The sequence below is a fragment of the Pyrus communis genome, chromosome 17, assembly GCF_041283825.1.
Source record: "Pyrus communis isolate YQ-2024b chromosome 17, ASM4128382v1, whole genome shotgun sequence".
Classification (NCBI taxonomy): domain Eukaryota; kingdom Viridiplantae; phylum Streptophyta; class Magnoliopsida; order Rosales; family Rosaceae; genus Pyrus; species Pyrus communis.
Window position 1 is genome coordinate 3,265,564 of NC_142581.1, and position 24,721 is coordinate 3,290,284.

The following is a 24,721-nucleotide window of genomic DNA, read 5'->3' on the forward strand; positions in this document are numbered from 1 at the left end:
ATTTGCTACCCAGCATGTTTAGGGTGTCAAGTGTTAAAGTTGAACGAACACCAGGTAGGATTTGATAACATCTTTCTATTAGGATCGATAGACACCCATGTGACCAGGCGGCTCTCAAGTTTCACCATTGATATAGAAGAGTTCGTATATACATGAACGACTGAGAGTTGCACACAAGTATATGAATGATTGCGCTGCTGATAAAATTAATTACTTTTTATTTTTATTTTTTTTATCAATAATAGAATCAATGAATAAGAGCCACACACACATATTTAAACGATTATGCCGTTAGCAAAAACTGTGACAAAAAATCATACACACGTATTTAAATGATTATACCTTCATCGAACATACAATGAGGAAGAGAATTGTTATAAACAAAGACTCGAGAGGTTGAGTTGGGACAGTTGATTTGAACAGCTATCCAACATTTTTAATTAAAAGATCAAATGGGATCATAAGTCGTAGCATCCGGCGTCCGATGGAGAGACGTTGCCAATTTTCTACTTGTAAATTATATTTCCCATGAATGCATGGAATGGTTGAATGGGAGCAGACGTATTTGACAATTTCAACCCTCGATTGATTTTCTTGTTGGTTTTGTTACTTGTTACTTGCAATATGGAAAATTTTTATGCGACATATTTGCACCTAATATCTAATATTATCTTCACTTATTTACGACATCTTTATGGATTTTCTGCCACTTTATATTTTGACACAGTATTTTATAATATTAGCATGAAAATTTTTAAATGTAAGTGACATAGAGTCTATGAAAAGTTAGACTTTGGAAAAGTCTTCTTAGCATTTATCCTGCAGAGTGTTGTTAAAGGATAGTGCTAATTACATTTTTTTTACCTCTCACACACATTTGTTTATTTTTGGTCATAGATCTTCTTTAGTCCATTTGATCTGACGACAGAAAATTAAGAAGGATGCGTAAAAAGTAAAAATAAGTGTGTGAAAAACACTAGTCGTTACTAAATTGTGTGGCTAATAATATATTAGTGATTTTGGGGACAGATAATCAAACTTAGAATCTTATATACAAAAGTAAATACTCTTAATAACTTCAACTATAATGTAAAAATATCACAAATTTTCTTTCATAAAATGAAATAATGTAGCACATCGAACAATGTAAAATATATCTTTAAAAAAAAAAAAAAGTAGATTCGAACTCAGTGATTAAAAAGTTTTATTTATACTTGGATGGTTGGTAAAGATACGTGTTGCTAGTCGGATTCCACGTCGGCATCAACCCAACTGGACCAAGTCGGTAAATAAAACCAAAAAATTCTCCCAGAAAAGAGAAGGCGCGTATTAAAGCGGTCAACACATTACTCACTCTCCTCCATTTCTTCGCAACCTCGTTTCCTGGCAAATCCCAAATCCTCCCAGAAGCTCGATCCATCACTCACTCATGGCCGTCTGCACGTATCCTCCTAGGGTTTTCGCTTCCTCCCAACCCGGCGCCCGCCCCAGGCTTTCGGGTCGGGTCGACCCCACAGCGCCGGTTCACCGCCTCTCCTCTCCCATCCTCAGATTTCCCCCCAACTTCGTCCGCCAGCTCAGCACCAAGGCCCGGAGGAACTGCAGCAACATCGGCGTCGCGCAGATCGTCGCCGCCTCTTGGTCGAACAACACCCCCAACTCTGGCGTGCCGGCGGCGCCGTCGGCTACTGCCGTCGATGCCGCCGCCACTTCCGCCATTCCCGTCGATCCGGCCCAGATTTCGGGCGGTGACGAGGTGGCGGTGTTTGGAAATGGTGTACAGTTGGGGGAGGCCTTGCCTGATTTGAAGGAGGCCTCGTTCTTGAGCTCCGATGGGAGCCTCGCGATTCATGCTGGTAACTTAATTACAATTTGTGGGTTTTTTTTTTTTAATTATAATTTTCTTGGACTATTGGCTTATTGTTCCAATTAAGAAGCTCATATCTTGATAATTATGTGGTGATTAGCGTGTGAGTAAAAATTGGGGTTTTTTTTGTTTTGGTTTTGTGAAGGTGAAAGATTGGGACGCGGCATAGTAACTGATGCAATTACAACCCCAGTGGTTAATACTTCTGCCTACTTCTTTAAGAAAACGGCTGACCTCATTGATTTCAAGGTATGCAATCATGCATTTCATATATATACGCATATATACATATACACACACATATATTATATCTAAGTTTTAACCTTCTTACGATTTTGTGCATATTTTGGGTGTAACCTTTTTTGTAATAGCTGCAAAAGTTTGAAACTTTAAGAGATAAAACCAAAAAGAATTTTTTTTTTATGTATTGGGTTGCTGGTGTGGTGATTGATGTTCTGTGATGGTTTTGACTTATTGTCCTTTTACCATGTTGCAGGAGAAACGCGCAACAAGCTTTGAATACGGGCGGTATGGAAATCCAACGACAGTGGTTGTCGAGGAGAAGATCAGGTTTGCATTTTCTTTCATTCTCTTTTGTATTTAAAGCCTGCCCTTTTGTGTTGGAATCTATACGTTGAATGCTTATTGAGGCCATGTTGTTGTGGTGATGATACAGTGCACTTGAGGGAGCGGAATCGACAATGATATTGGCATCTGGAATGTGTGCTAGCACTGTCATGTTGATGGCATTGGTTCCAGCTGGTGGGCATATTGTGACCACCACGGACTGCTATAGGAAGACTAGAATTTTCATTGAGACCATTCTTCCAAAAATGGGGATCACGGTAAATTATCCTGTTCTCATTTTTTTGGAATGATTTGTTATTCGAAATCTATAGTAACAGGATATAGGTGTTACTTTTCAAATTTCAGGTGAGGCTTTGATAGTGTTATACTTATATTTATCACTCTCTATGCAGGCCACAATCATTGACCCTGCTGACGTGGGAGCCCTGGAAACTGCATTGGAAGAGCACAAAGTCAGTAAGAAAAAAGTCTTTAGCTTGCTTTTTTTAAGTTCACTATAACTCAACAAATAATTGACCCTGATTGTTTGTGGAATTTACTTTGGTGCAGGTGTCTCTTTTCTTCACAGAGTCTCCTACTAATCCATTCCTCAGGTGTGTTGACATTAAGCTGGTTTCAGAGCTTTGCCACAAAAAAGGGACGTTGGTCTGTATAGATGGCACTTTTGCCACACCACTCAACCAGAAAGCCCTTGCCCTTGGGGCAGATCTTGTTGTGCATTCTGCAACGAAATATATCGGTGGCCACAATGATGTAAGTCAGCACATGTCGAACCAAATCATATGAAGGAGTGTGAATACTCAGGTTGTCAATTATTGTAAATACTAAGCAAGTATCAATATCTTATTTCAGGTCCTTGCTGGTTGCATTAGTGGTTCTATGAAATTGGTTTCAGAAATTCGTATTTTGCATCACATTTTGGGTGGTGCTCTCAACCCGGTGAGTCATGTTTGTGGGTTATATATGTTTCTTGTCTCTTATTATTGTCGACTGTCATTTTGAGTAGATTGGTGATGTTAATTTGTACGCCCATGAAGAATGTAGAACAAATGATTCCAAGCCCACTTATTACTTCTAATGATTTAAGTCTGACATGAATTTTAAGCTTACATGATAATAATATTTGTTTTTTTTCTTCATCAACAGAATGCTGCATACCTGATCATTCGAGGCATGAAGACCTTGCATCTTCGTGTACAGCAACAGAATTCAACAGCATTGAGGATGGCCAAAATTTTAGAGGCGCATCCTAAGGTATGCGTTTTGTAAGCTTAAGTAGCATTAAATAATGGGAGGCTAACTAATTAGGCCACTGGTGTGTGATTATTGTTGGAAAGATTATAGTACAAAATTTTATGCTGGCATTCACCACTTTCTATTTGAAAACTGATGTTATTGAAAATGTTATTGGCAGGTGGCGCATGTCTATTATCCTGGCTTGCCTAGTCATCCTGAACATCAGCTTGCCAAGAGGCAGATGACTGGTTTCGGTGGTGTTGTCAGTTTTGAGGTGAACATTCTCGGCGCTGTCCCTTGTTGGTTTGCTGTTATTATGTACATTTGGTTAATAATATTCCTTGATTATGCAGATTGATGGAGACTTGACGAGAACCATTAATTTCGTGGATGCACTGAAAATCCCATATATTGCCCCATCCTTTGGTGGCTGTGAGAGCATTGTGGATCAGCCAGCCATAATGTCTTACTGGTATTCCCTCTAATCCTTTATCTTCTAATTCCTGATCTTATGGTGGCTGAATAAATTTGACGTTGTTATGCTATGTGGTTGAGTCTGATAAATTGGGTAGATCTGTGATCTTGACATATCACCATATCGAGTCAATCCAGGTAATGTGTGTAGATCCCTAGTTTCGGGGTTTTAGTCGGAAAGTCAATTTCGTAACCAAATATCAGGTGCTGCATGGAAGTGCATTAATTGGTTAAAAATATGTTTCTGGTAAAAGAAAAATTGTTATTACCGAAAAAAATTGTTACTATGGAAACATGATGTAGCCTGGATAGATGTCTACATGTTGTATTCGTGTAGCAACATTTAAAGCATGTTATGCGAAGCTTAACCAACTAACGTAGCCGAAATTATTTAAGTTGAACGGTTGAAGTTTACGGTAATGGATGTTTAGTTGAGCACTGTTTGGTCCTTTATACATTGATATTGCTTGATTAATGTAGGCGGGCTGTAGCCACGGCTAAAAGCCAATGATTTCTTCTGATTGCGGTGTTTTGATGCTCTTGAAACAGGGATCTCAGCCAGTCAGATAGGATCAAGTACGGGATCAAGGATAACTTGGTCCGTTTCAGCTTCGGAGTCGAAGACTTTGAAGATCTCAAGGCTGACATACTGCAGGCCCTGGAGACCATATAGAGCGTGGCCCGCCTAATAGTAATATGCGGTTTTCTGTTTTATTTCTCTTTTCCATTGTCGTTGGTGCTTGAATTGATTTTGATCACCAAATGCTCTGTTCGGATCCAGTCGTTGGGTCGTTGTCGACTCCATCCGGACCCTAAGCTTTGTCTGGTTTTCTTTTGCAACTACCTTTTCCCAATACCTTATCATTCCAATATGACTATGCTAGCTTTGTTTTTTCGTGTTTGGATGATTTGAAGTTGAATGACAATTTTAGAATTGTTCGAAATGTTTTTCGACGAATGTGAAGTTATAAACCATGGTTGATTTTGTATTGTGACCCTAGCGACACGAGTAAACAAGATATGCGCAAGAGTCAAGGATGGTACTTATTTTAGGGCACATAATGTTGGGCGGTCACACCACGTGTAAAAATTGAGTGTAGCGAAGATAAGAATGTTTCGTTGGATGTGTGGGCACATGTTAAGAGGGAGGATATCTGAGGGAAAGTAAAAGTGTCAGCAATTGAAGATAAGATGAGAGAAAAACGGTTAAGATGGTTTGGAGATGGAGACTTGTGGCAAATGAGGTAGAAAAAGACCTAGGAAGACTTGGAAAGAGACTTGAAGAAAAGATATAAAGTACTTGAAGCTAATAGAAGACAGACATAAAATTTAACGGCTGCAAATTTCGATACCCAAGGTGCATCGAAGCATGCTAGAATTTTTGAGATACGATTTGGAAAATCCCAAAGTTGTCATAAGTTAGAGAATTATGTTAAATTATCAGAAAGACGGGCCAAATGCTCACTTTTATAAACACCGATATTGTCTTGTAAATTACCACTGCATAGTACGACGTGTGTGTAATTTTATAACAAAAGACCTCGTGTTGGTTGGAGCCTTCATTCAAAGTTGTCATGGTGACGGATTTATCAAATTGAATGTTGAAACATTCTTTGCAGACTGTGGAGGATAAGAATATGCGGCCGAGGAGTATCCAAAATTCAGTGCAAACAAATAGTTTGATTGGATTTTCCAAACAAAATCTAACATAAAAAACAATCAGATTAAAACACATGGAGAATATTCTGATACGGAGCAAAATGCCAACCCAAATACTAGGAAAAGAAAGAACAATCCAAATCCATATCAACAAGAAATGCACTTAGAAAACTTCCCACCACCTTTCCTTCTCACTTTCCAAATATTCCTAAAATATTCCTACCACTTGGAGAAATATTCTCGGATTATCTAAATTAAAAATTGCTCTCTCTTAATATAAATTAAGTCAAATTATGAATCATTTGATTCAGAAAAAGCAAAATCCTGTGAGAATTTAATCCACCAGTGTTTGTTGAAAAGCGATGAAATTCGGGAAGGAGTTCAGGACCCACCTGGAAGAGACACTCCCGGAGTGGAGGGACAAGTTCCTTTGCTACAAGCTCTTGAAGAAGCTCCTCAAGGGCTTCCTCACCAGCGCGGCCGTTATTGCCGCGGTGGATTCCCTCCATCGCCACCTCGAGTTTCAGCCGGCATATGCGCATCCGGCCGCTGCTGATGAAGGTGGCGGGTTCCATCCTTTAGCGGGACTCCAATATTGGTTCGTTGCGATTTTGAATAAGGAGCTGTATAAGTTAAACGATTTCTATATGGATAAGGAGGAGGATTTCGTTATCCGATTCCAGGTTCTTATGGTTGACCTTTTTCTTCTTATTTTCTTGAATTTGCATGTGTATATACATAATTTTGTTGGGTAGTCCATAGATTTGGCCTTCATGTTATGGATGCTACAAAAGTTCAATCTTTCGCTTTTATGTATTTAGTATGTCAAATAAAGAAATGGAAATTTTGTCCGAGTTGAAGGTAGGATTCGGAGGGAGAAGTTTCACTTATGACGGGAATTCGAAATATGCATCCATTTAGTGAGTTATCCAATTTAATCTTAGACACCAAACGAGAGCTTAGGATCTTAAGATGACTGATAGGTACAAGTAGGAGGAGAAGGATGGCATCTGCAAACAAGTGCATTTTAGCTAAAACAAAAATGAGACATTCATGTCCGAGGGACACCGGAAAGTGAAACTATTGAAGTTAGGAGGTGAACTGTTAGTTAATTCGGGCGGTCTTGTGAATGTGAAGATGGTTATGAGGGAAATTACAGCGATACGAGACATGCCATTGTTATCTGTATTTGTTTTTAGGCTAAGGATTTTTGAATATTTTGTGAAAAGGTATAGATAATGCAGGAAAACAAAGGAAGTTTTAACTATATCGTCATGACCAGGTCGAGTTTCGAGTCTCAACTAGTTGAATTTTTCTTTTGATCATTAAAGTCGAGTACTAAGATATCTATCATGGATCAACGAACAATGTGTAAATCGAAGTCTGTATTTTGTGGTGCTTGTTTCACTTCTTTTTTCTTTCCTGGTTCGCTGCTTATGTTGGTTGAAAATTGTAGAGTTTTTTGGTGTACTAGTTAAGTGTCTGGTAGGAAAATCATTATGATGGGAGCAATGTTCTGGTCGGTGCAGAGTCATCTGCACAGCACGAATGTTGCAATGTGATATTTTGAATGAGCAGGCTACAAGTACCAACTATCGTTTCTCTTTTCTCATCTGCAAACGGCAATATATAATGACAGGAGCTGAAAGGAAGAATCGAGATCGTCAGGGAAAGGAGCAGCAGGGGTGGAGTTTTTACATCAGAGACCGAGTTCAGCAAAGAAGTGATGGACATCCGTAAGGACTTTGTCACCATTCACGGGGAGATGGTGCTTCTCAAAAATTATAGCTCGTTGAATTTTGCGGGTACAGCAGCTACTTTTCACCTTCCATATTTAACCTGTATTGTACAACTGTTAGCATCAGTGAATTTCTTCATTCTATATCTGCGTTATCTATTGCTAAAATCAGCTGTGTCTTCTGTCTCAACAGGGGTTGTCAAAATTCTAAAGAAGTACGATAAACGAACTGGAGGAGTATTGCGTTTACGTTTCACGCAAACGCAACTAGCTCACCAGCCTTTCTTTACAACAGAACTTCTGACGGGGCTAGTCCGTGAATGCGAGGCAAATCTCGAGCTTCTCTTCCCACTGGAAGCAGAAGTCATTCAAGGTACACCAACCACACAAGATGAAACCACCCCAGACACAAGTCATTCAAACCCACAATCGAATCATTCGGCAAATATTGCATGTGAGACACCTTCAAACATGGAGGCAAACATGGATATATATCGTGGAACTGTTGCTGCAATGAAGGCCATTCAAGGCCTTCAAAAACCAAGCTCCACTTCCGGTCCATGCTTGCTTTCAAATCACTTTAGAAGCCAGGATGAGGAGAGCACTGGTGCTGTCACTGAAAACTCTACTTCAAACTCTGTAGCGAGCTGGCAAAGCGAAGAGGAGGGATGACCAGTTATAGCAGCGCTTATCCTGTCGGTTTCTGCAGTACGTCCTCCGTGCGTAGTTTTCTAAATAGCATTTGCTTGAAATTTGTAATGTTGTACTAAATTCTGCTCTTCTTTGTTATCTTCCTTTTTGGTGTATGCGTAGCAGGTTTTTTTTTTTTGAAAACTATGCGTAGCGACTTTGGCACACCTTATGATACATAAAAAGAAAAGAAGTGCGTAGATTATTTTTATTTATTATTGCCGTTTTGTAGCATAGCACAGTAAAAATGACAACTTTTTTTAATACCCTATAACTCCAACCACAATACGAGAAATTTTTCAATGTCACATGATCCGTATACCAAGTGTTATAATACTAGTTGAATTTTTTTTTTCAAGTATCCAAACACTTATATTATATAAAGTTTTAACGAAACATTCTCGGCACTGTTTACTTTTAACAAAAAACCATATTTTTACCTTTCCTTGATATTATTCAGTACACCTTTGTTTGTCATTTTTCATTAAAACTAAATTTTTTTTTTTAACTTTTTGTTAATTTTCTTTATATTATAATATTTGGCGTAACCAGGACATGTTTCTGACATATTAAAAAATCTCTCCTTTTAAAGAAGTCTCGTCCCTCATAGTTATCAATTGACTAAAGAATGTCTTCATAGTTATCAGGTGACTAAAGGATGCCTTATCACCTAGCATTAAGTTTGATCAAAATTTGCGACGCATCCCCTAATATCAATTCAACTGTTTGATTAAAATTTGGTTATCTGGTGACCAAGAAAATATTTATGCCACTGGAACCCAACTACCAAGGAGACAAATTTGAAAAGATAATCAAAGGCCCTAGCCATTCAAAATTTGCACTTCTTTGTTGGGTCCTTTCCAAATTTATTGATGTTCTTTTTTGGAAGACAAATTAAAGGCTTCGGACCACTTGGTGGCCTCCTCCATTCTTATATATTTTTGGATACCAGTCCACAGGTTTTTTGGCCCCCAAATTAACTGCAGCGATTGAATGGGGGTTCAAGTTGGGTGCTGAGCTTTCAAAAATCTGCTTCAAGACATGCATGTTGGTTAGTGTAAAATAGAATATCGCTGGTATGAGAAAAAAGTTGGAAACAAAAACGAAGCAAGATAAGGTATGTTCACTTTCCTTTTTGTTCACTCTTCTAAACAAAAATGAAGAGAACAATCACAACTTTGAAACTAATATGTGATGAGACATGTTCAGCTGCTCCTGGTGTAATCACGGTCACAGTTGAAGGGTAGGGGGTGAAGACTTGAACATGCGATACGTTCCGACATTGTTCATTGAATGGTTAGCAGCAGGGCCGGCCTTGAGAATTTGGGGCCTAGGCAAACCTTCGAAGTGGGGCCCTAAAATTCTCTGATCTCCGGTTATTTGTATAAAAAAAAAATTGCTAAATACATAAAAAGTTCTATTTTCACATCAAATATCATTAAAAATTAATATCAAAACAAGATAAATACACAAACATTATTTAAACATTACACGATTCACGTTTTTAGACACAAATGTACTAAATATTTGCAGTCAAGAGTTTAAGATTGAGAGTGAAGAAAAATAAAACTTGATGATCAAGAGAGTAAATAATAATAAACTTGATTGACGAGTATAATAAATTCAACGCCAAATGTTTTTCTTGTGTTTTTTTTTTCCCATCTAAAATCAACATCACACCAACGAATTGAATATTAAAATAATCCATTGAATAAAAAGTTATTGAAAAGAAAAATATATAATTCAAAGTTTTTATTACCTTAAAGTACAATCTTTAAGACCATATGATAGTTGGTTTAAACATTCAATAGAAATTGAGAGAATGGAAAGTTAGTTCAAACATTCGATAGAAATGGAGAGAATGAGAAGTCGAAAGAAAAAAGATTGCAAAGAAACTTGAGTTTTATAACTTTATATGCATTTGGACAGATGGATTGTGAGTAAATTTGAAAAACAAGAAAAATCAAGAAAAATCTAGTGACTAAAAAAGGCAGCTTCGTGTTTTGAACTCAACACCCCAAAGAAAAATGTAGCCAACATTTCCACTACACTAACAAATGACTTATGATATTTTGTACTTTTTTTTGTATTTATATGTTAATTACAGGATATAAAATTTTTTTGGGGGCCCTTCCGAAGTGGAGGCACTAGGCGGACGCCTACTTGGACTACCCTCAGGGCTGGCCCTGGTTAGCAGTCGATACCAGTTCAAGTTGTTCGATTTTGGAGAATTTCTAAGCAGGAGTAGAACATACCAAAAGAAATTCCATATGCCACGACGAATGATCTCTAAGCAGGCAACTATCGCAATCAAGGCTGTTCTATGGACGAAAAGCCAGGAATATTCGAGGTAAGATGTGTGGACACACGTGAAAGGATAAGATTAAGAATGAGATACCCGAGGTAAAGTAGAAGTGGCAGCAATTGAAGATAAGATGAGAGAAAATCGATTAAGGTGGTTCGGAGATGGAGACTCATGGCAAAATGGGTAGAAGAAGATCTATGAAGACTTGAAAAGAGACTTGAAGAAAAGATATAAGGTACGTGCAGCTAACGGAAGACATGACACAAAATTTAACGCCTCAAATTTCGATACCTAGGGTGCATCGAAGCATGCTAGAATTTCGAGATACGAGTTGGAAACTTCCAAAGCTATCATAAGTTAGAGAATTGTGTCAAATTGTCACAGATACAGGCCGAAGGTCCACTTCCCTTATGATTTTGTCTTGTCAATTACAACTTGTGGTCAATTACCACCTGTGCAGTGCCGAAATTGAGGTTCAACCATAAAACCAATTGGCAATATGGGAAGTAGCTCAAGATCATATAAGCACATAGCAAACTTTGTCCCTCACCGATGTGGGACAACTCTTAACACGCCCCCGCATGTGTGGCGGATTTTCAAGTCTACACGTGGACAACAACTAGATGACGTAGAGCGCGTGTGGCTATTTGGCTTCACACGAGGACAACTTGTTCTGATACCATGATGAAATTGAGATTTCACCATAAAACCAATTGGCAATATGGGGAATAGCCCAAGATCATATAAGCACATAGCAAACCTTATCATGTGGGACAACTCTTAACAGTACGTGTGAGGTTTTATAACAAAAACCCCAGTGTTAGTTGGAGTGAGACTAATAACTTGTGATATTTTAACTTCATTTTCTCATCGAGACGGCCGACGTGGGATAACACATACCATTTTTGAGCCTTCATTCAAAGTTTGTCAATGGTGACGGATTTATCAAATCGAATGTTGAAACAATCTATGCAGATTCCGGAGGACGAGAATATGCGTCAGACGATTTCCTAAAAAAATCACTGCAAACAAATGGTTTGATTGGAATCTCCAAACAAAATCTAACAACACAACAATCTAGCAGATAAATTGTAAAAATTTGGAGAATATTCTGACAGAAGAAAATGCCAATTCAACACTACCAGGAAAAATGCAAAGGCCGAATCCACGGCAACAAGAAATGCACTTGAGAAAACACACCCACCACCTTTCCTTCCTCAAATATTCCCACCACTTGAGAAATATTCTCACATTCTCTAAATTAAAAATTCCTCTCTCGTAATATAAATTAAGTCAAACTATGAATCATTTGATTCACAAACAGCAAAATCTTGTGAGATTTTGTCTCCCAGAGTCTGTTGAAAAGCAATGAAACTTGCGAAGTTCAGGAGGACCCACCTTGAGGAGACACTCCCGGAGTGGAGGGACAAGTTCCTCTGCTACAAGCTCTTGAAGAAGCTCCTCAAGCGCTTGCCCACCACCGCGGCAACCATCGCCGCGGTGGATTCTCTCCCTCGCCACCTCGAGTTTCAGCCGGCAAATGCACATTTGGCCGTTGCTGATGGAGGTGGTGAGTTCCATCCCTTGGGGGGACTGTTCGTTCCGATTCTGAATGAGGAGCTAAAGAAGTTAAACGATTTCTATGTTGATAAGAAGGAGGAGTTCGTTATACGATTCCAGGTTCTTATGGTTGACTTTTTTCTTCTTCTTATTTTCTTGAATTTGCATGTGTGTGTGTGTGTGTATGGGCTTTAATTTGGACGGGTAGTTGATGGATTTGGCATGCCCGTTATGGATGCTACAAAAATTCTATCTTTTTCTTTTTGTTAACGGATTGGATTAGATAACTCACCATATTTAACTTATGTTGAGTAAAGAAAGGGAAATTTTGTCCGGGTTGATGGTAGGATTCGGAGGGAGAAGTTTCCTTGATGGGGGAATTTCGAATTTGCATCCATTTCTACTTTAAATCTAGTGAGTTATCCAATTCAATTATGGACACCAAAGGAGACCTTAGGATCTCAAGATAACTGATAGGCACGAGTAGTAGGAGGATGGCATCTGTAAATTTTAGCTAAAACAAATATGAGAATATTCATGTCCGAGGGACACCTAAATTAAAGCTAGGCGTTGAACTGTTAGTTAATTCGGGCGGTCATGTGAATGTGAAGATGGTTAGGAGTGAAATTACAGCGGTACGAGACATGCCGCTGTTATCTGTATGCGTTTTTGGGCAATTGAGAAACAATATGACTGTAAGGATTGTGTGTGGCTGGAGCGATTTGTTGAGATAGAGTGGTGCCATCGATAATGAAGGAAAACTAGGGAAGTTTTAACTATTTCGTCATGAACAGGGCGAGTCTCGAGTCTCAGCTATTTGAATTTCTCTTTTGATCATTAAAGTCGAGTACTTTTTTCTCTGAACTAAGATATCTATTGTGGATGAACGAACATTGTGTAAATCGAAGACTGTATTTGTGTTTTGCTTGTTTCGCTTAATAATACGCCTTTTTCTTTTTCCTGGTTATCTGCTTATGTTTGGTTGAAAATTGTAGAGTTTATTGGTGCATTAGTTTAGTGTCTGGTAGGAAAATCTTTATGATGGGAGCAATTTTCTGGTCAGTGCAGAGTCATCTGCACAGCATGAATGTTGCAATGCGAAGGCAACTATCGTTTCTCTTTTCTCTTTTCACATCTGCAAACGGCAATAATGACAGGAGCTGAATGGAAGAATCGAGAGAATCGGGGAAAGGAGCGGCAGTGGAGGAGTTTTTACATCAGAGACCTTCAGGAAAGAAGTGATGGACATCCGTAAGGACTTTGTCACCATTCATGGGGAGATGGTGCTTCTCGAAAAACATAGCTGGTGGAATTTTAGAGGTACAGCAGCTATTTCTTTTCACCTTCCATATCTAACCTGTATTGTACAACCGTTAGCATCAGTGAATTTCTTCGTTCTATATCTGCGTTTATCTATTGCTAAAATCAGCTGTGTCTTCTGGCTAAATAGCGCTTGTCAAAATTCTAAAGAAGTACGATAAACGAACTGGAGGAGTGTTGCGTTTACGTTTCACGCAACTAGATCACCAGCCTCTCTTTACAACAGAAACTCTCACGAGGCTAGTCCGTGAATGCGAGGCAACTCTCGAGCTTCCCTTCCCATTGGAAGCAGAAGTCATTGAAGGTACACCAACCACACAAGTGAAACCACTGTTGAATAGTAAGTTGTGAGCAGATTAGCATTAGAGAAATAAAGCCTAGTGTTTTTAATTGTGTATTCACTAGTGTCAAAGAATGACAAGTGTAAGGCTCTCAATGTAAGGCTATGATTGTCATGTGTTAGAATCCTAGACTACAGAAAGATGAATAGCTGAGATCACTTTGATGAATGTGTGAGCTCCAGCTGCATAACCAACCGTTGTAGTGCTCGAGTTGTGTGCAAGAGAGAAAATATGAAATTCTCCTCTGTGACTTGCAAAGGCTGAAGCATTCCAAAATCTTGTGTGAAATTCCTTATGTTCTTCTTCATTTTTCGTAGTGAATTCCTCAATCAAACTTACAAATATCAAATACACTAACATGGCCTCAGAGCCAGGTTCAATCAATCTAAGCTAAGCGTGAACTGTGAATTTAAGCTTCACCGATGTTACGTTTTCTGAGCTACATCTGGGCTGGCTGAAGGTTAGGTGAAGTTTGCTGGGTGTTCAGTTGTGGTTTGAAAATACATTTGAGCTCACAATGGCTGGATCTGAAAGTTCAAAAGTTAGGACTCCGATCTTCTCCGGTGAGAACTATGAGTTCTGGAGAATCAAAATGGTAACCATATTCAAGTCACATGGGCTATGAAAATTGGTGGAGAAAGGGATTACTTTCCTTGACTCGGAGAAGAAAAAGAAGGTAGAAGGTATCGAAGAAGAGGTTGATGATGAGCTAACCATTGCGATGTTTATGAAGGATGCGAAAGCTTTGGGCATCATTCAAAACGCAGTTTCTAATCATATTTTCTCTCAAATTGCCAACACAGATTCATTAAAATGGCTTGGGATTTGTTGTATGGAGAATACCATGGTGGTGATCAGGTACGATTGGCGAAACTTCAAAATCTCATACCTGAATTTGAATATACTAGAATGCGTGATGATGAGTCTTTACCTGGGTATCTTACTCGATTAAATGAACTGCTTAATCAAATGAAGACATTTAGAGAGATTCTCTCAAATGAGAGATTAACGTAGAAGGTCTTAATTAGTCTCACTAAGGTGTGATCCTATATGTGTAGTGATAGAAAACACTAAGTGTCTAGAATCTGTTGAACTACAAGAAGTTGTAGCCATTTTGAAAAGTCAAGAAAAAAGGTTTGATACGCATTCCACTGATTCAACTGAGAAGGCATTTGCCTCATCCTCTATTAGTCCAAAAAGGCAGGATAGAGGTAATGCTCCATCTAATACTTTCAAGCCACAAAAAAATTGGAACCAAAAAGTTAAGAAATGGGACTTAAAACCCAGCTTTCAACATAAGTTATTTGCTAGTCCTGCACAAAATATGAACCTTTCTCAAACTATAGATCAAGAGAGTGTAAAACCTTAGTGTAAAGTATGTTCAAAGTTTCACTTTGGTGAATGTAGGTAAATCCAAATGTCACAACAGTGATAGGTTTGGACATTGGGCTAGATACTGCACTGCAGGTAAAATTGTCTAGAGATCAAATTGTGCAAATCAAATGGAGGTGACTGGAAATCTCTTTTATGCAAACAATGTTGTTACTTAGCCAAAGGTCGATGGGGACTGGTATATAGACAGGTTGTAGCAATCACATGATAGGGAATGTAATGTTCCTGTGGATGTGAAAACAAATGATGCATAAAAGTTCAAATGCCAACTGGTGTGCTAGTGAATGTAGCATAAATGGGATCATTGGTAATTGAGACCAATGGAGGCATGAAATATGTTAGAGGAGTCATGTATTTACCTGGTTTAAAAAAGAACTTGCTGAGTGTTGGGCAAATAGATAAACATGGGTACCATCTTGTGTTTAGAGGAAGGATGTGCAGTGTCTTTGACAGCCTTTCACTTGACAGTCTCATTATCAGTGTAAAAATGAAAAGGAATATGTGTTATCCTTTATCTCTAATGCTTGAGTTATTCTGAAAGCAAGCATTACTCATTGCACTTGGACCTGACATAGAAGATTAGGTCACTTGTACTTTGAAGGACTCAAATAATTGAAAGATAAAGACATGGTTCAAGATCTACCACATTTGAAAGAGAATGATGGAGTATGTGAAGGCTATCAATTTGGTAAACAACACAAAGAAAGTTTTCCAAGTGATCAAGCCTAGAGAACTAATGCTCCACTTGAATTGATTCTTGTTGACGACATGGGTATACTTCTTCAAGTATAAATGTGATATTTTCAATTGTTTCAGAAAATTCAAAGCTATGATTGAGTTACAAAGTGGGTTCAAAGTGAAATGTTTGAAAAGTGACAGACGAGGGGAATTCTCTATCCACTGAGTTTAAGCAGTTTTGTGATACTGAGGGAATCTAGAGACAACTTTCGTTAGCCTACACTCCTCAACAAAATGGAGTGGCAGAGAGGAAGAAATGGCCAAATCAATGTTACATGATAAAGGAATGCCATATTATTTATGGGCAGAAGTTGAACATATAGTAGTTTACATCTTGAATCAATGCCCTACCAAGTCTCTAGATAACATAACTTCTTTTGAAGCCTACAGTGGAAGAAAACCAGGTATTGCTCACTTAAAGGTCTTTGGCTCCCTATGTTATGTTCATATACCATCTGAGTTAAAACATAAGCTTAAAGCAAATAGTACTAAATGTGTGTTTATTGGATATGCAACATGTGAGAAAGGATATAAAATCTTTGATCCAATCTCTTAGAAGTTAATTCTATCAAGAGATATTGTAGTAGATGAAAATGCAGCTTGAAACTAGCAAGAAAGCACATAGAAGTATGTGTCATTGCCTGATTGTGAGTGGAAAACTATTGATGCACCAAGAACCGGAACTGTGGAAGATGAGTTTATTACTTCAAGTAGCTTGTCACCAACTATACAAAGGGAAATCCCTTGTAGTCATGATGTTGTTCATACTTCTTCACAACCACTTTCAAGTGAATCATCCAGCAACATAAGTGGGAATGTGAGAGACAATCAAGCTTTTGAGCACACTCCTTTAAAATGGAGAAACTGAATGATGTGCTTACTCAATGCAATCTGTGCATTATGGAACTAGAAAAATATGAAGATGCTGCTTAAGATGAATTTTGGATGAAAGCTATGAAAGATGAGCTATCAATGATTGAAAATAATGCAACTTGGGTGTTAGTAGACAGACCAACATATAAGCCTATTATTGGAGTTAAATAGGTTTTCAAGACCAAACTTAATATTGATGGATCTGTGTAAAAGAACAAAGAAAGGCTTATTGCAAAGGGATATGATCGAAAACCAAGAGTAGACTATAATTAAACATTTGCACCTGTGACTAGATTGGACACAATTAGAACTCTTGTTGCTTTGGCTACCGAAAAGAGTTGGAAACTTTAGCAACTTGATGTTAAATCTGCTTTCCTAAATGGTCTCTTTGAGGAGGAGGTTTATGTGGATCAACCTGATGGTTTTGTGATCAAGGAAAGAAAAGACGAGGTTTATAAACTTCACAAAGCACACTATGGATTGAAATAGGCACCTAGAGCCTGGTATGGAGAAATTGACACCTACTTTGCACAGTGTGGATTTGAGAAAAGTCAAGGTGAAGCAACTATCTATATCAAGACAAAGGGAGAAGATGAAATATTGATTGTATCTATCTATGTGGATGACATAGTATATACTGGTAACAGTAATGAGATGTTGGAAGAATTCAAATGAGATATGATAGTTAAGTATGGAATAGCATATTTGGGCCTTTTTCACCATTTTCTTGGTATGTGAAGCATTCAAACTCACTCAAGTATCTTTATTCACCAAAGAAAGTATGTTGCTTCTTTGTTGAGTAAATTTGGTTTAAATGAGTGCAAATCTGTCTTCACTCCTCTTGTTTCATTTGAAAAACTTTGCAAGGATGATGGAAGTAGGCCTACAAGTGAAGAACAATACAGAAGAATTGTGAGAAGTCCACTATATCTCACTGCTCCAGACCAAATATAATGTATACAGTTAGTCTTCTTGTTAGGTTCATCCTACACACAAGTACTATGAGACTGCCAAAAGAGTACTTAGATACATCAAGGGAATTCTAGATTATGGTTTGGATGATGTGAAAGGAAATAATGCTGTGTTAATAGGATTTTGTGACATTGATTGGGATGGATCTCTTGATGATAGCAAGAGTACCTCTGGCAATGCATTTTCCTTTAGGAGTATGGGGTATTTTCTTGGGCTTCTATAAAACAAAATTGTGTGGCACTTTCCACTGCAGAGGTGGAATACCTCAAAGGCATAAGCCACTGCACATGCAATATGGCTTAGTTTTGTGCTTGAAGATTTTGGAGAGTTTTAAATTGAAGCAACTCCATTGCAATGTGACAACACAACTGCAATTGCAATTACTAAAAATCATGTGTTTCATCAGAAGACAAAGCATATTGATAGAAGATATCACTTCATCAAGGAAGCTTTACAGGAAGGGATAATTAACTTGGTGTATTGTCCTACAAATAAACATATGGCAGATATATTCACTAAGGCTTTAACCAAGGATTGGTTCAACTACCTTAAGGACATGATTCGTGTGGAATCAGCTCAAAACTTAGAGGGGAGTGTTGAATTGTAAGTTGTGAGCTGATTAGTATTGATGAAATAAGCCTTGTGTTTTAATTGTGCATTCACTTGTGTCAAAGCATGACAAGTGTAAGGCTCTCAATGTAAGGCTATGAATGTCTTGTGTTAGAATCCTAAACTATAAGAAGATGAATGGCTGAGATCACCTTGATGAACATGTGAACTCCAGTGCATGACTAACCGTTGTAGTGCTCGAGTTGTTTTCAACAGAGAGAAAATATGAAATACTCCTCTGTGACTTACAGAGGCTGAAGCATTCCAAAATCTTGTGTGAAATTCCTTTTGTTCTTCTTCATTTTCCAAAGTGATTTCCTCAATCAAAACTTACAAATATCAAATAAACTAATAACCACCCCAGACAGAAGTCATTCAAACCCACAATCGAATGATTCCGCAAATATTGCATCTGAGACACCTTCAAACATGGAGGCAAACATAAATATACATCGTGGAACCGTTGCTGCAATGAAGGCCATTCAAGGCCTTCAAAAACCAAGCTCCACTTCCGGTCCATGGTCACTTTCAAATCACTTTAGAAGCTAGGACGAGGAGAGCACTGGCGCTGTCAAAGTTGAAATCTCTACTTCAAACTCTGTAGCGAGCTGGCAAAGCGAAGAGGAGGATGACCAGTTATAGTATTATCCATCGGTTTCTGTAGTACATCCTCCGTTTCTGATCAAGAGAACGACAGTGTACGTAACAGCGTTCATCTTATTAGTTTCAGCGTTGTCTCGTACGTTCTTGTTTTCGATTCTTGTAGCAACTGGAATCGTAAAAAGGCTCTGAATTGTAAACTTAGCACATCAAATAAGCTGTGAGCCGATGGAGAAATTTATCATTGCATAATGTTGTGCAGTTTTCTAAATAGCATCTGCTTGAAATTTATAATGTTGCACTAGATTCTGCTCTCTCTGTTACCTTTCTTTATGGTCCATTTATTATGTGTAGCAATTTTGGCACACGTTATTATGCATATAAAGAAACAAGTGCGGAAATTATTTTCCTTTGTTGTTGCATTTTTGTAGCATAGCAGTAGCACAGTAAGAATGACAATTGTTTTTAATACCCTATAACTCCAACCACAATTAAAGGAGAAAATTTTCAGTGTGCCGAGAATAAGATTCATATACCAAGTGTCATAATACTAGTTGAATTTTTTTTTTTCAAGTATCCAAACACTTGTATTATAATACTTGACGTACTGGTACACACTAAGAAATCTCCTATTAGAGGAGTCTCGTCCCTCATAGTTATCAAGTGACTAAAGAATGTTCTCGTAGTTATAAGGCGACTAAAGAATGTGTGATCACTGCCATTAAATTTGATTAAAATTTGCAATTAAAACACTAGGAACGCATCCCTTAATATCAAATTCAACTGCGAATGTGCATTTTTTTGGTTATCTTGTGACCAAGAAATTTTTTATGCTACTAGAGAGTGGAGAGTAAACCCAACTAAAAAAAATTTCCACTTCTTTGTTAGGTCCTTATCAAATTTATTGGTCTTCTTTTTGGAAGACAAAGGTAAGGGTTGGGACCAATTGGTGGCCTCCTCCATTCTTGTCTATTATTGGATACCAATCTCTGGCTGCTCTACTATTTAAGAGCATCTCTAAAAAAAATGTCAAATATAATATGTTAAAATTTTATTTGATGGCTACTGTGGCAAATTGAATACAAGTGCTAAATTCTCTTTTTTTCCAATGTGTCAAATATTTATTTTATTGGACCTAAAGTTACATTAATTATTAAAAATAATCAAAATTAATTTTTATTCTATTGGTTATTAATGGGACCCATGTATTAAAAAATTCAATTAAATATATTTGACTCCTTCTTTGTTAGCTGTAAAAAAATGCAGCTAGAAAGTAAGGAGTCAAATGACTTACATGACACATCATATATGACATATCCATTGGAGAACACCTAAATGTCTTTTAATCATATTTGGCATATTTGACATCTCCTTTGGAGATGTTCTAAGTGGCATCAATCCACAGGTTTTTGGGCCCCCAAATTAACTGCAGCTACTGAATGGGGGCATCAAGTTGGGTGCTGATCTTTCAAGCCTCTGCTTCTACACGTGGACACAGCCATGTTGGTTGGAGCATGATGTGTTATCGTCATGCACCTAAATTCTCTCCCGCAATTTAAATTAGTTTAAAATAGAATATTGCTGGTACGAGAAAAAAGTCGGAAAACGCTTTTAACACTTGATAACAAAGCAAGATAGAGTATGTTCACTTTCCTTTTTGTTCACTCTTCTAAACAGAATTGAAGAGAACAATCACAAATTTGAAACTAATATGTGATGATACATGTTCAGCTGCTCCTGGTGTAATCACGTTCATAGTTGAAGGGTAGCGGTACAGACTTGAACGCTCGATACTTTCCGACATTGTTCAAGTGCTCATTCTCCAACCTGCTCAGAAAAAAACATTGAATGGTTAGTAGTCGATACAAGTTCAAGTTGTTCGGTTTTAGAGGATTAAGTACTGAGAGGAGTAGAACGTACCGAAAGAAGTTCCATATGCCACGACGAATGATTTCTAAGCAGGCAACTATCGCAGTCAAGGCTGTTCTATGGACGAAAGGCACTCCTCTAATTCCCAGTACTGACTGCATCCAAGCGAGTCTTAGTACAACATTCAACACCTGCATGTCGCATTATTCAAAATTAATGTTAAACGAGAAGGAACGAATGGCACTCCATAAGGGCTGAAGAAGTCAGTTTGTAAGTTGTAATCCTACCATGGCTACGAAATAAACACTCTGGTTTGATACGAGGAGTTTGTCTCTCAGCCAAGGATTTTTAGAATTTCGTTGCAGAAGACCCCAATCGATGACAATGTCCCAATATGTACCAACAGCAGTTGCCACAACTGAACTAACAATAGCGAGGATTTTCGATGTCATCCCTGCTTTCAGATCATAACTTGTTCTCATGGCTACTGCAACGATTGTTGAGAAGTATTTCAGCGCATTTAACCCTTGCATTCCATCTTTCTCCTCTATCAAGCGTCGCACACACTGCAAACAAAGAACGGTTAAAACCATACTTTCATGAGGAGGAATTAAAGAGTTTCGAGCGCAGAATACCTGAAGCGAACGGATCCAATAAGGAATAATTGCTACAACGAAGTAGAAGGATTTAAAAACATGGCTGTCGAGGCAGTTGTGTGATCTTTTTTTGAAGTCCCCCCAACCGTAATAGCAAACATAGAATTCCAAACTCCTGAAAGCTTGAACCTGAATGAAAATGTATAATGTTACTCGATCATAAGCGACACAAGTATGAATACACTAAACGAATCATAGGTAGTGTCAATACCTGGCTAGTAAGCTGATCTGCCAAGAAAAAATCCGGCAGGGTAACCTACCGAAAAAACAAACAAAATTTTAATGTCTCTTTTACTTAAAAGTTAAAACGTATTTGAATAGTATGTCCACAGGAAGAAGTTCGGCTCTGGTTACCTTATAAAGAGGAGCAAGAAGACAATGGGATAGGCATAGAAGGAGGAAATATCGACTGGAACGATATATAACGTTGAAAGGACAAAACATTATAAGAAGCAAAACCTGCAAATGTAATATTTCCATGAAAGAGATTCATGAGCAAACTGTTTTAACAAAGGAAATCCGTCTTATTGAAGAATCTAACTCTTACAATGACTAGGCCCAGGGGGACTAATTCTTTCAAGGCTACGAAGCTTTTTGTTCTTGGATCCAACTCCATATCCAAAGTTGAGACGACACCAGCCAATGCGAGAATTGCAATACCTGAACTGAGAAGGAAAAGCTGTCTGTAACCAATCTCTGACCCTTGCTTGAAGCCAAAGATAAATGGATAATTTACACGATAGCGCCTCCAAAAGAATATGTTCGCTGAGAACATGATCAGATGTAGGACGACGAATCCAAACAGGCTGCAAATGTGGGGAAATGAATGATTGTCATGAAACAAATAGCTATGCAGGTTTAAATTTCTCCACAGATGTAGATATGATGAGATAACTATTATGCAAAACCTTGCCTGTACAGGGGAAATATGTTTTCCATGTACAGAACACGCCCGTCACTCTCAAGGATATTTCTTGCATGCATAAGCACAATGATGGCTACTACAAGTGCTATGGAGCCCCCGGAGAGCAACCCTGTAGGTACACAACAAATGATCATCGATATCTTGCATAAGGTCCACTTGATATGGAAACTAAGAGAGAATAAAGAACTTTTCATTCCGACAGCACAAATCTTACCCAAGAAATATGTACTTCTATGCTTTTCCCTTCTAGCTTTCGGTCTTAATGTCTTCATTCCTTTTCTTCGATTTCCATTTGCGAAGTGCTTTATGAAGGTAGCCTCCACCCTTTCCATAAGCCTAGTAACCTGCGAAGCCAAAAGATGTATCATAAAAATAAATAAAAAAGCTTTATACGGGCAATGGTTTGGATTCATAGTAATCGTTTGGATCATAAGACAAAGATTTACTCACTTCATCGCTGCTACCGAGATAAGAATTATCCACCATATTCAAGTAAACCTTCGACGCATTCCTCGAAGAGACCTTGTCATATTTCTTCATGATCTTCGAGAAAGCCAATTGATTAAGGAAACTGCACCGTCCATTAGCAATATAATCAATCACACACAACACTAATTTTGAGTTCTATTAATGTAATCAGGAACTGCAATGTTACCAATAGCTTTTTAGAAGCCGGAGCTTTTGGTAAAACTCGCTAAAAGCTTGTCTCATTTGCTCTTCTACTTTCCTCAGCTCATTCTTGCTGAATGACAAGTAATTCTGCTGGAATATGCTTTTAATTGTTGACACTGGAGTTTCAGGTATCACGTTGATCCTTATATGATCTAGAACCTCTAGTTGTAGTGGTTTAAACCCCTGAATATCCACCTTCCCTCTGTTGGCTTTCCGGTCATCGGTTTCCGATTCTTTGCTTCCCCTCTCTTCATCATCTTCCATTTCTTCTTCATCGCTCATCTCAACTTCGTTAATCACATCCATATCTTCTCCCCCTTCGCAATCATGACCAGTACTTCAAAATATTAGGCAAAAAAAAGAAAAACATATCATATATTTTACTAATTAAAAATCTTATGCGCCTCTTTTCACCTTCTGCACTCCTCTTAATTATGTTATTGATTCTCCTTGATCAGTTACAGCTCCGTAAAGAGACGGGAGTGCAGAAGGTGAAAAGGGGAATTCGGAATATCACTTTCCTCCCCAAGTCAACAAAAAAACTACTTCACAGAAAATTTCAAACTCTCAATCACCGAATCTACTAAGAAAACAAGAGAATCAGAAAACCTACCTGTTTTTCTACCACTTGTGGGATGAACTGCTGAGACTGAAGAAATCCCATTGCTTGCCAAATCACTCCCTCCAATATCCACCTCTGGATTATCAACCTTTAACCTAAGAGCAATCAAAGCATCCATCTGCCTACTCAACTCCTCAGCCTCTTCCACGACTTCCCCAACTTTCTTCTTGTAAAAGCAATTCACCTTGTTAAACTCATCGTCCAGGCTCCTAAAAAACGCAACCTCAAACTCTCCTCCCTCGTCGGACGGCATCAAAAACCTTGTCTGCCACTGCCCTTCCTCACCTTCTTCACCCACAAGTATGTCCTCGTCCTCCTTCTTCCTCAGCGAGCCGCGTTGCCGGCTTGTCAGCCCGCTGAATGCTCTGTAGAGTGACACCCTCCTCTTTAGTATCGACCCTGCCGAAGTTGCCGCCATTGGCGTCGATGATGCATTTTTCTTGCGGAAACGCAGGATGTCTTTTATGATAAGCTTGAGAGAGTTGTAGTCCATGTATGCCTCTTGCCATTCCGGCACCATTTGCGAGACAAACTCTTTTCCGAACTTCATCTTCTTCCTCCTCCAATGAAGCCCTCAATGAGTATGTAGCTCACTCGATTACAAACATTCACTCCTGCACCCGAGGTCTTGAGTTCGCTTTTATAAAACCAAAAATGAAAAGAAGCTCAAAGATGGTGATGTTGGAGCTTTGGTTTATTTAGGCAAGCGCGTTGCGTTCTTGCTTTTTTGTACATTGCTTCTGGTCAAATGTCAGATTGGAGGAAGAAGACGTGCCATACCTATAAGGAAGGTTGTCACGTATCATCTAACATAATTAATTTTTTATATTTGGTAAAATCACATGTAGAATTCTTTATTTTTGGAAGCTTCCCTACCTTAAGTTGTCTAACCTAACTCATGTCCGTCCATATTAAAGGTCGGTCACTATCTTGCTCCTCTGTTATTTACATGTTGCAACCGCACCTCACACCTGTGGTCCTGCTTTTTGTTGTCTTCAATGGATGGAATTTTGCA

General features: G+C 38.4%; 4 protein-coding genes across 4 annotated transcripts; 3 read left to right on the top strand and 1 right to left on the bottom strand.

Moving 5' to 3' along the window:
- The first annotated feature begins 1,237 nt into the window (after positions 1-1,237).
- Positions 1,238-5,109, top strand: LOC137749550 (cystathionine gamma-synthase 1, chloroplastic). Its single transcript, XM_068489659.2, has 11 exons — positions 1,238-1,856; positions 2,013-2,116; positions 2,364-2,437; positions 2,544-2,712; positions 2,848-2,907; positions 3,005-3,208; positions 3,308-3,394; positions 3,602-3,709; positions 3,870-3,965; positions 4,045-4,163; positions 4,715-5,109. Exons 1-11 carry the CDS (start codon positions 1,430-1,432, stop codon positions 4,836-4,838), a joined length of 1,572 nt encoding a protein of 523 aa, XP_068345760.2. The 5' UTR covers positions 1,238-1,429; the 3' UTR covers positions 4,839-5,109.
- An 844-nt stretch (positions 5,110-5,953) lies between these two features.
- LOC137709339 (SPX domain-containing protein 4) lies at positions 5,954-8,463 on the top strand. Its single transcript, XM_068448427.2, has 3 exons — positions 5,954-6,507; positions 7,464-7,629; positions 7,756-8,463. The coding sequence occupies exons 1-3, from the start codon at positions 6,187-6,189 to the stop codon at positions 8,232-8,234; spliced, it is 966 nt and encodes a 321-aa protein (XP_068304528.2). The 5' UTR covers positions 5,954-6,186; the 3' UTR covers positions 8,235-8,463.
- Positions 8,464-11,670: 3,207 nt separating this feature from the next.
- LOC137749279 (SPX domain-containing protein 4-like) lies at positions 11,671-14,066 on the top strand. Its single transcript, XM_088689025.1, has 3 exons — positions 11,671-12,237; positions 13,275-13,437; positions 13,568-14,066. Exons 1-3 carry the CDS (start codon positions 11,926-11,928, stop codon positions 13,786-13,788), a joined length of 696 nt encoding a protein of 231 aa, XP_088545151.1. The 5' UTR covers positions 11,671-11,925; the 3' UTR covers positions 13,789-14,066.
- A 6,494-nt stretch (positions 14,067-20,560) lies between these two features.
- Positions 20,561-24,510, bottom strand: LOC137707891 (phosphate transporter PHO1 homolog 9-like). The gene is made up of 12 exons (XM_068446827.2): positions 23,698-24,510; positions 23,068-23,401; positions 22,863-22,983; positions 22,627-22,756; positions 22,401-22,521; positions 22,035-22,293; positions 21,842-21,946; positions 21,699-21,743; positions 21,467-21,616; positions 21,119-21,397; positions 20,883-21,022; positions 20,561-20,789 (listed from the first exon to the last, which is right to left on the bottom strand). Exons 1-12 carry the CDS (start codon positions 24,254-24,256, stop codon positions 20,690-20,692), a joined length of 2,343 nt encoding a protein of 780 aa, XP_068302928.2. The 5' UTR covers positions 24,257-24,510; the 3' UTR covers positions 20,561-20,689.
- Between the last annotated feature and the right edge of the window lie 211 nt (positions 24,511-24,721).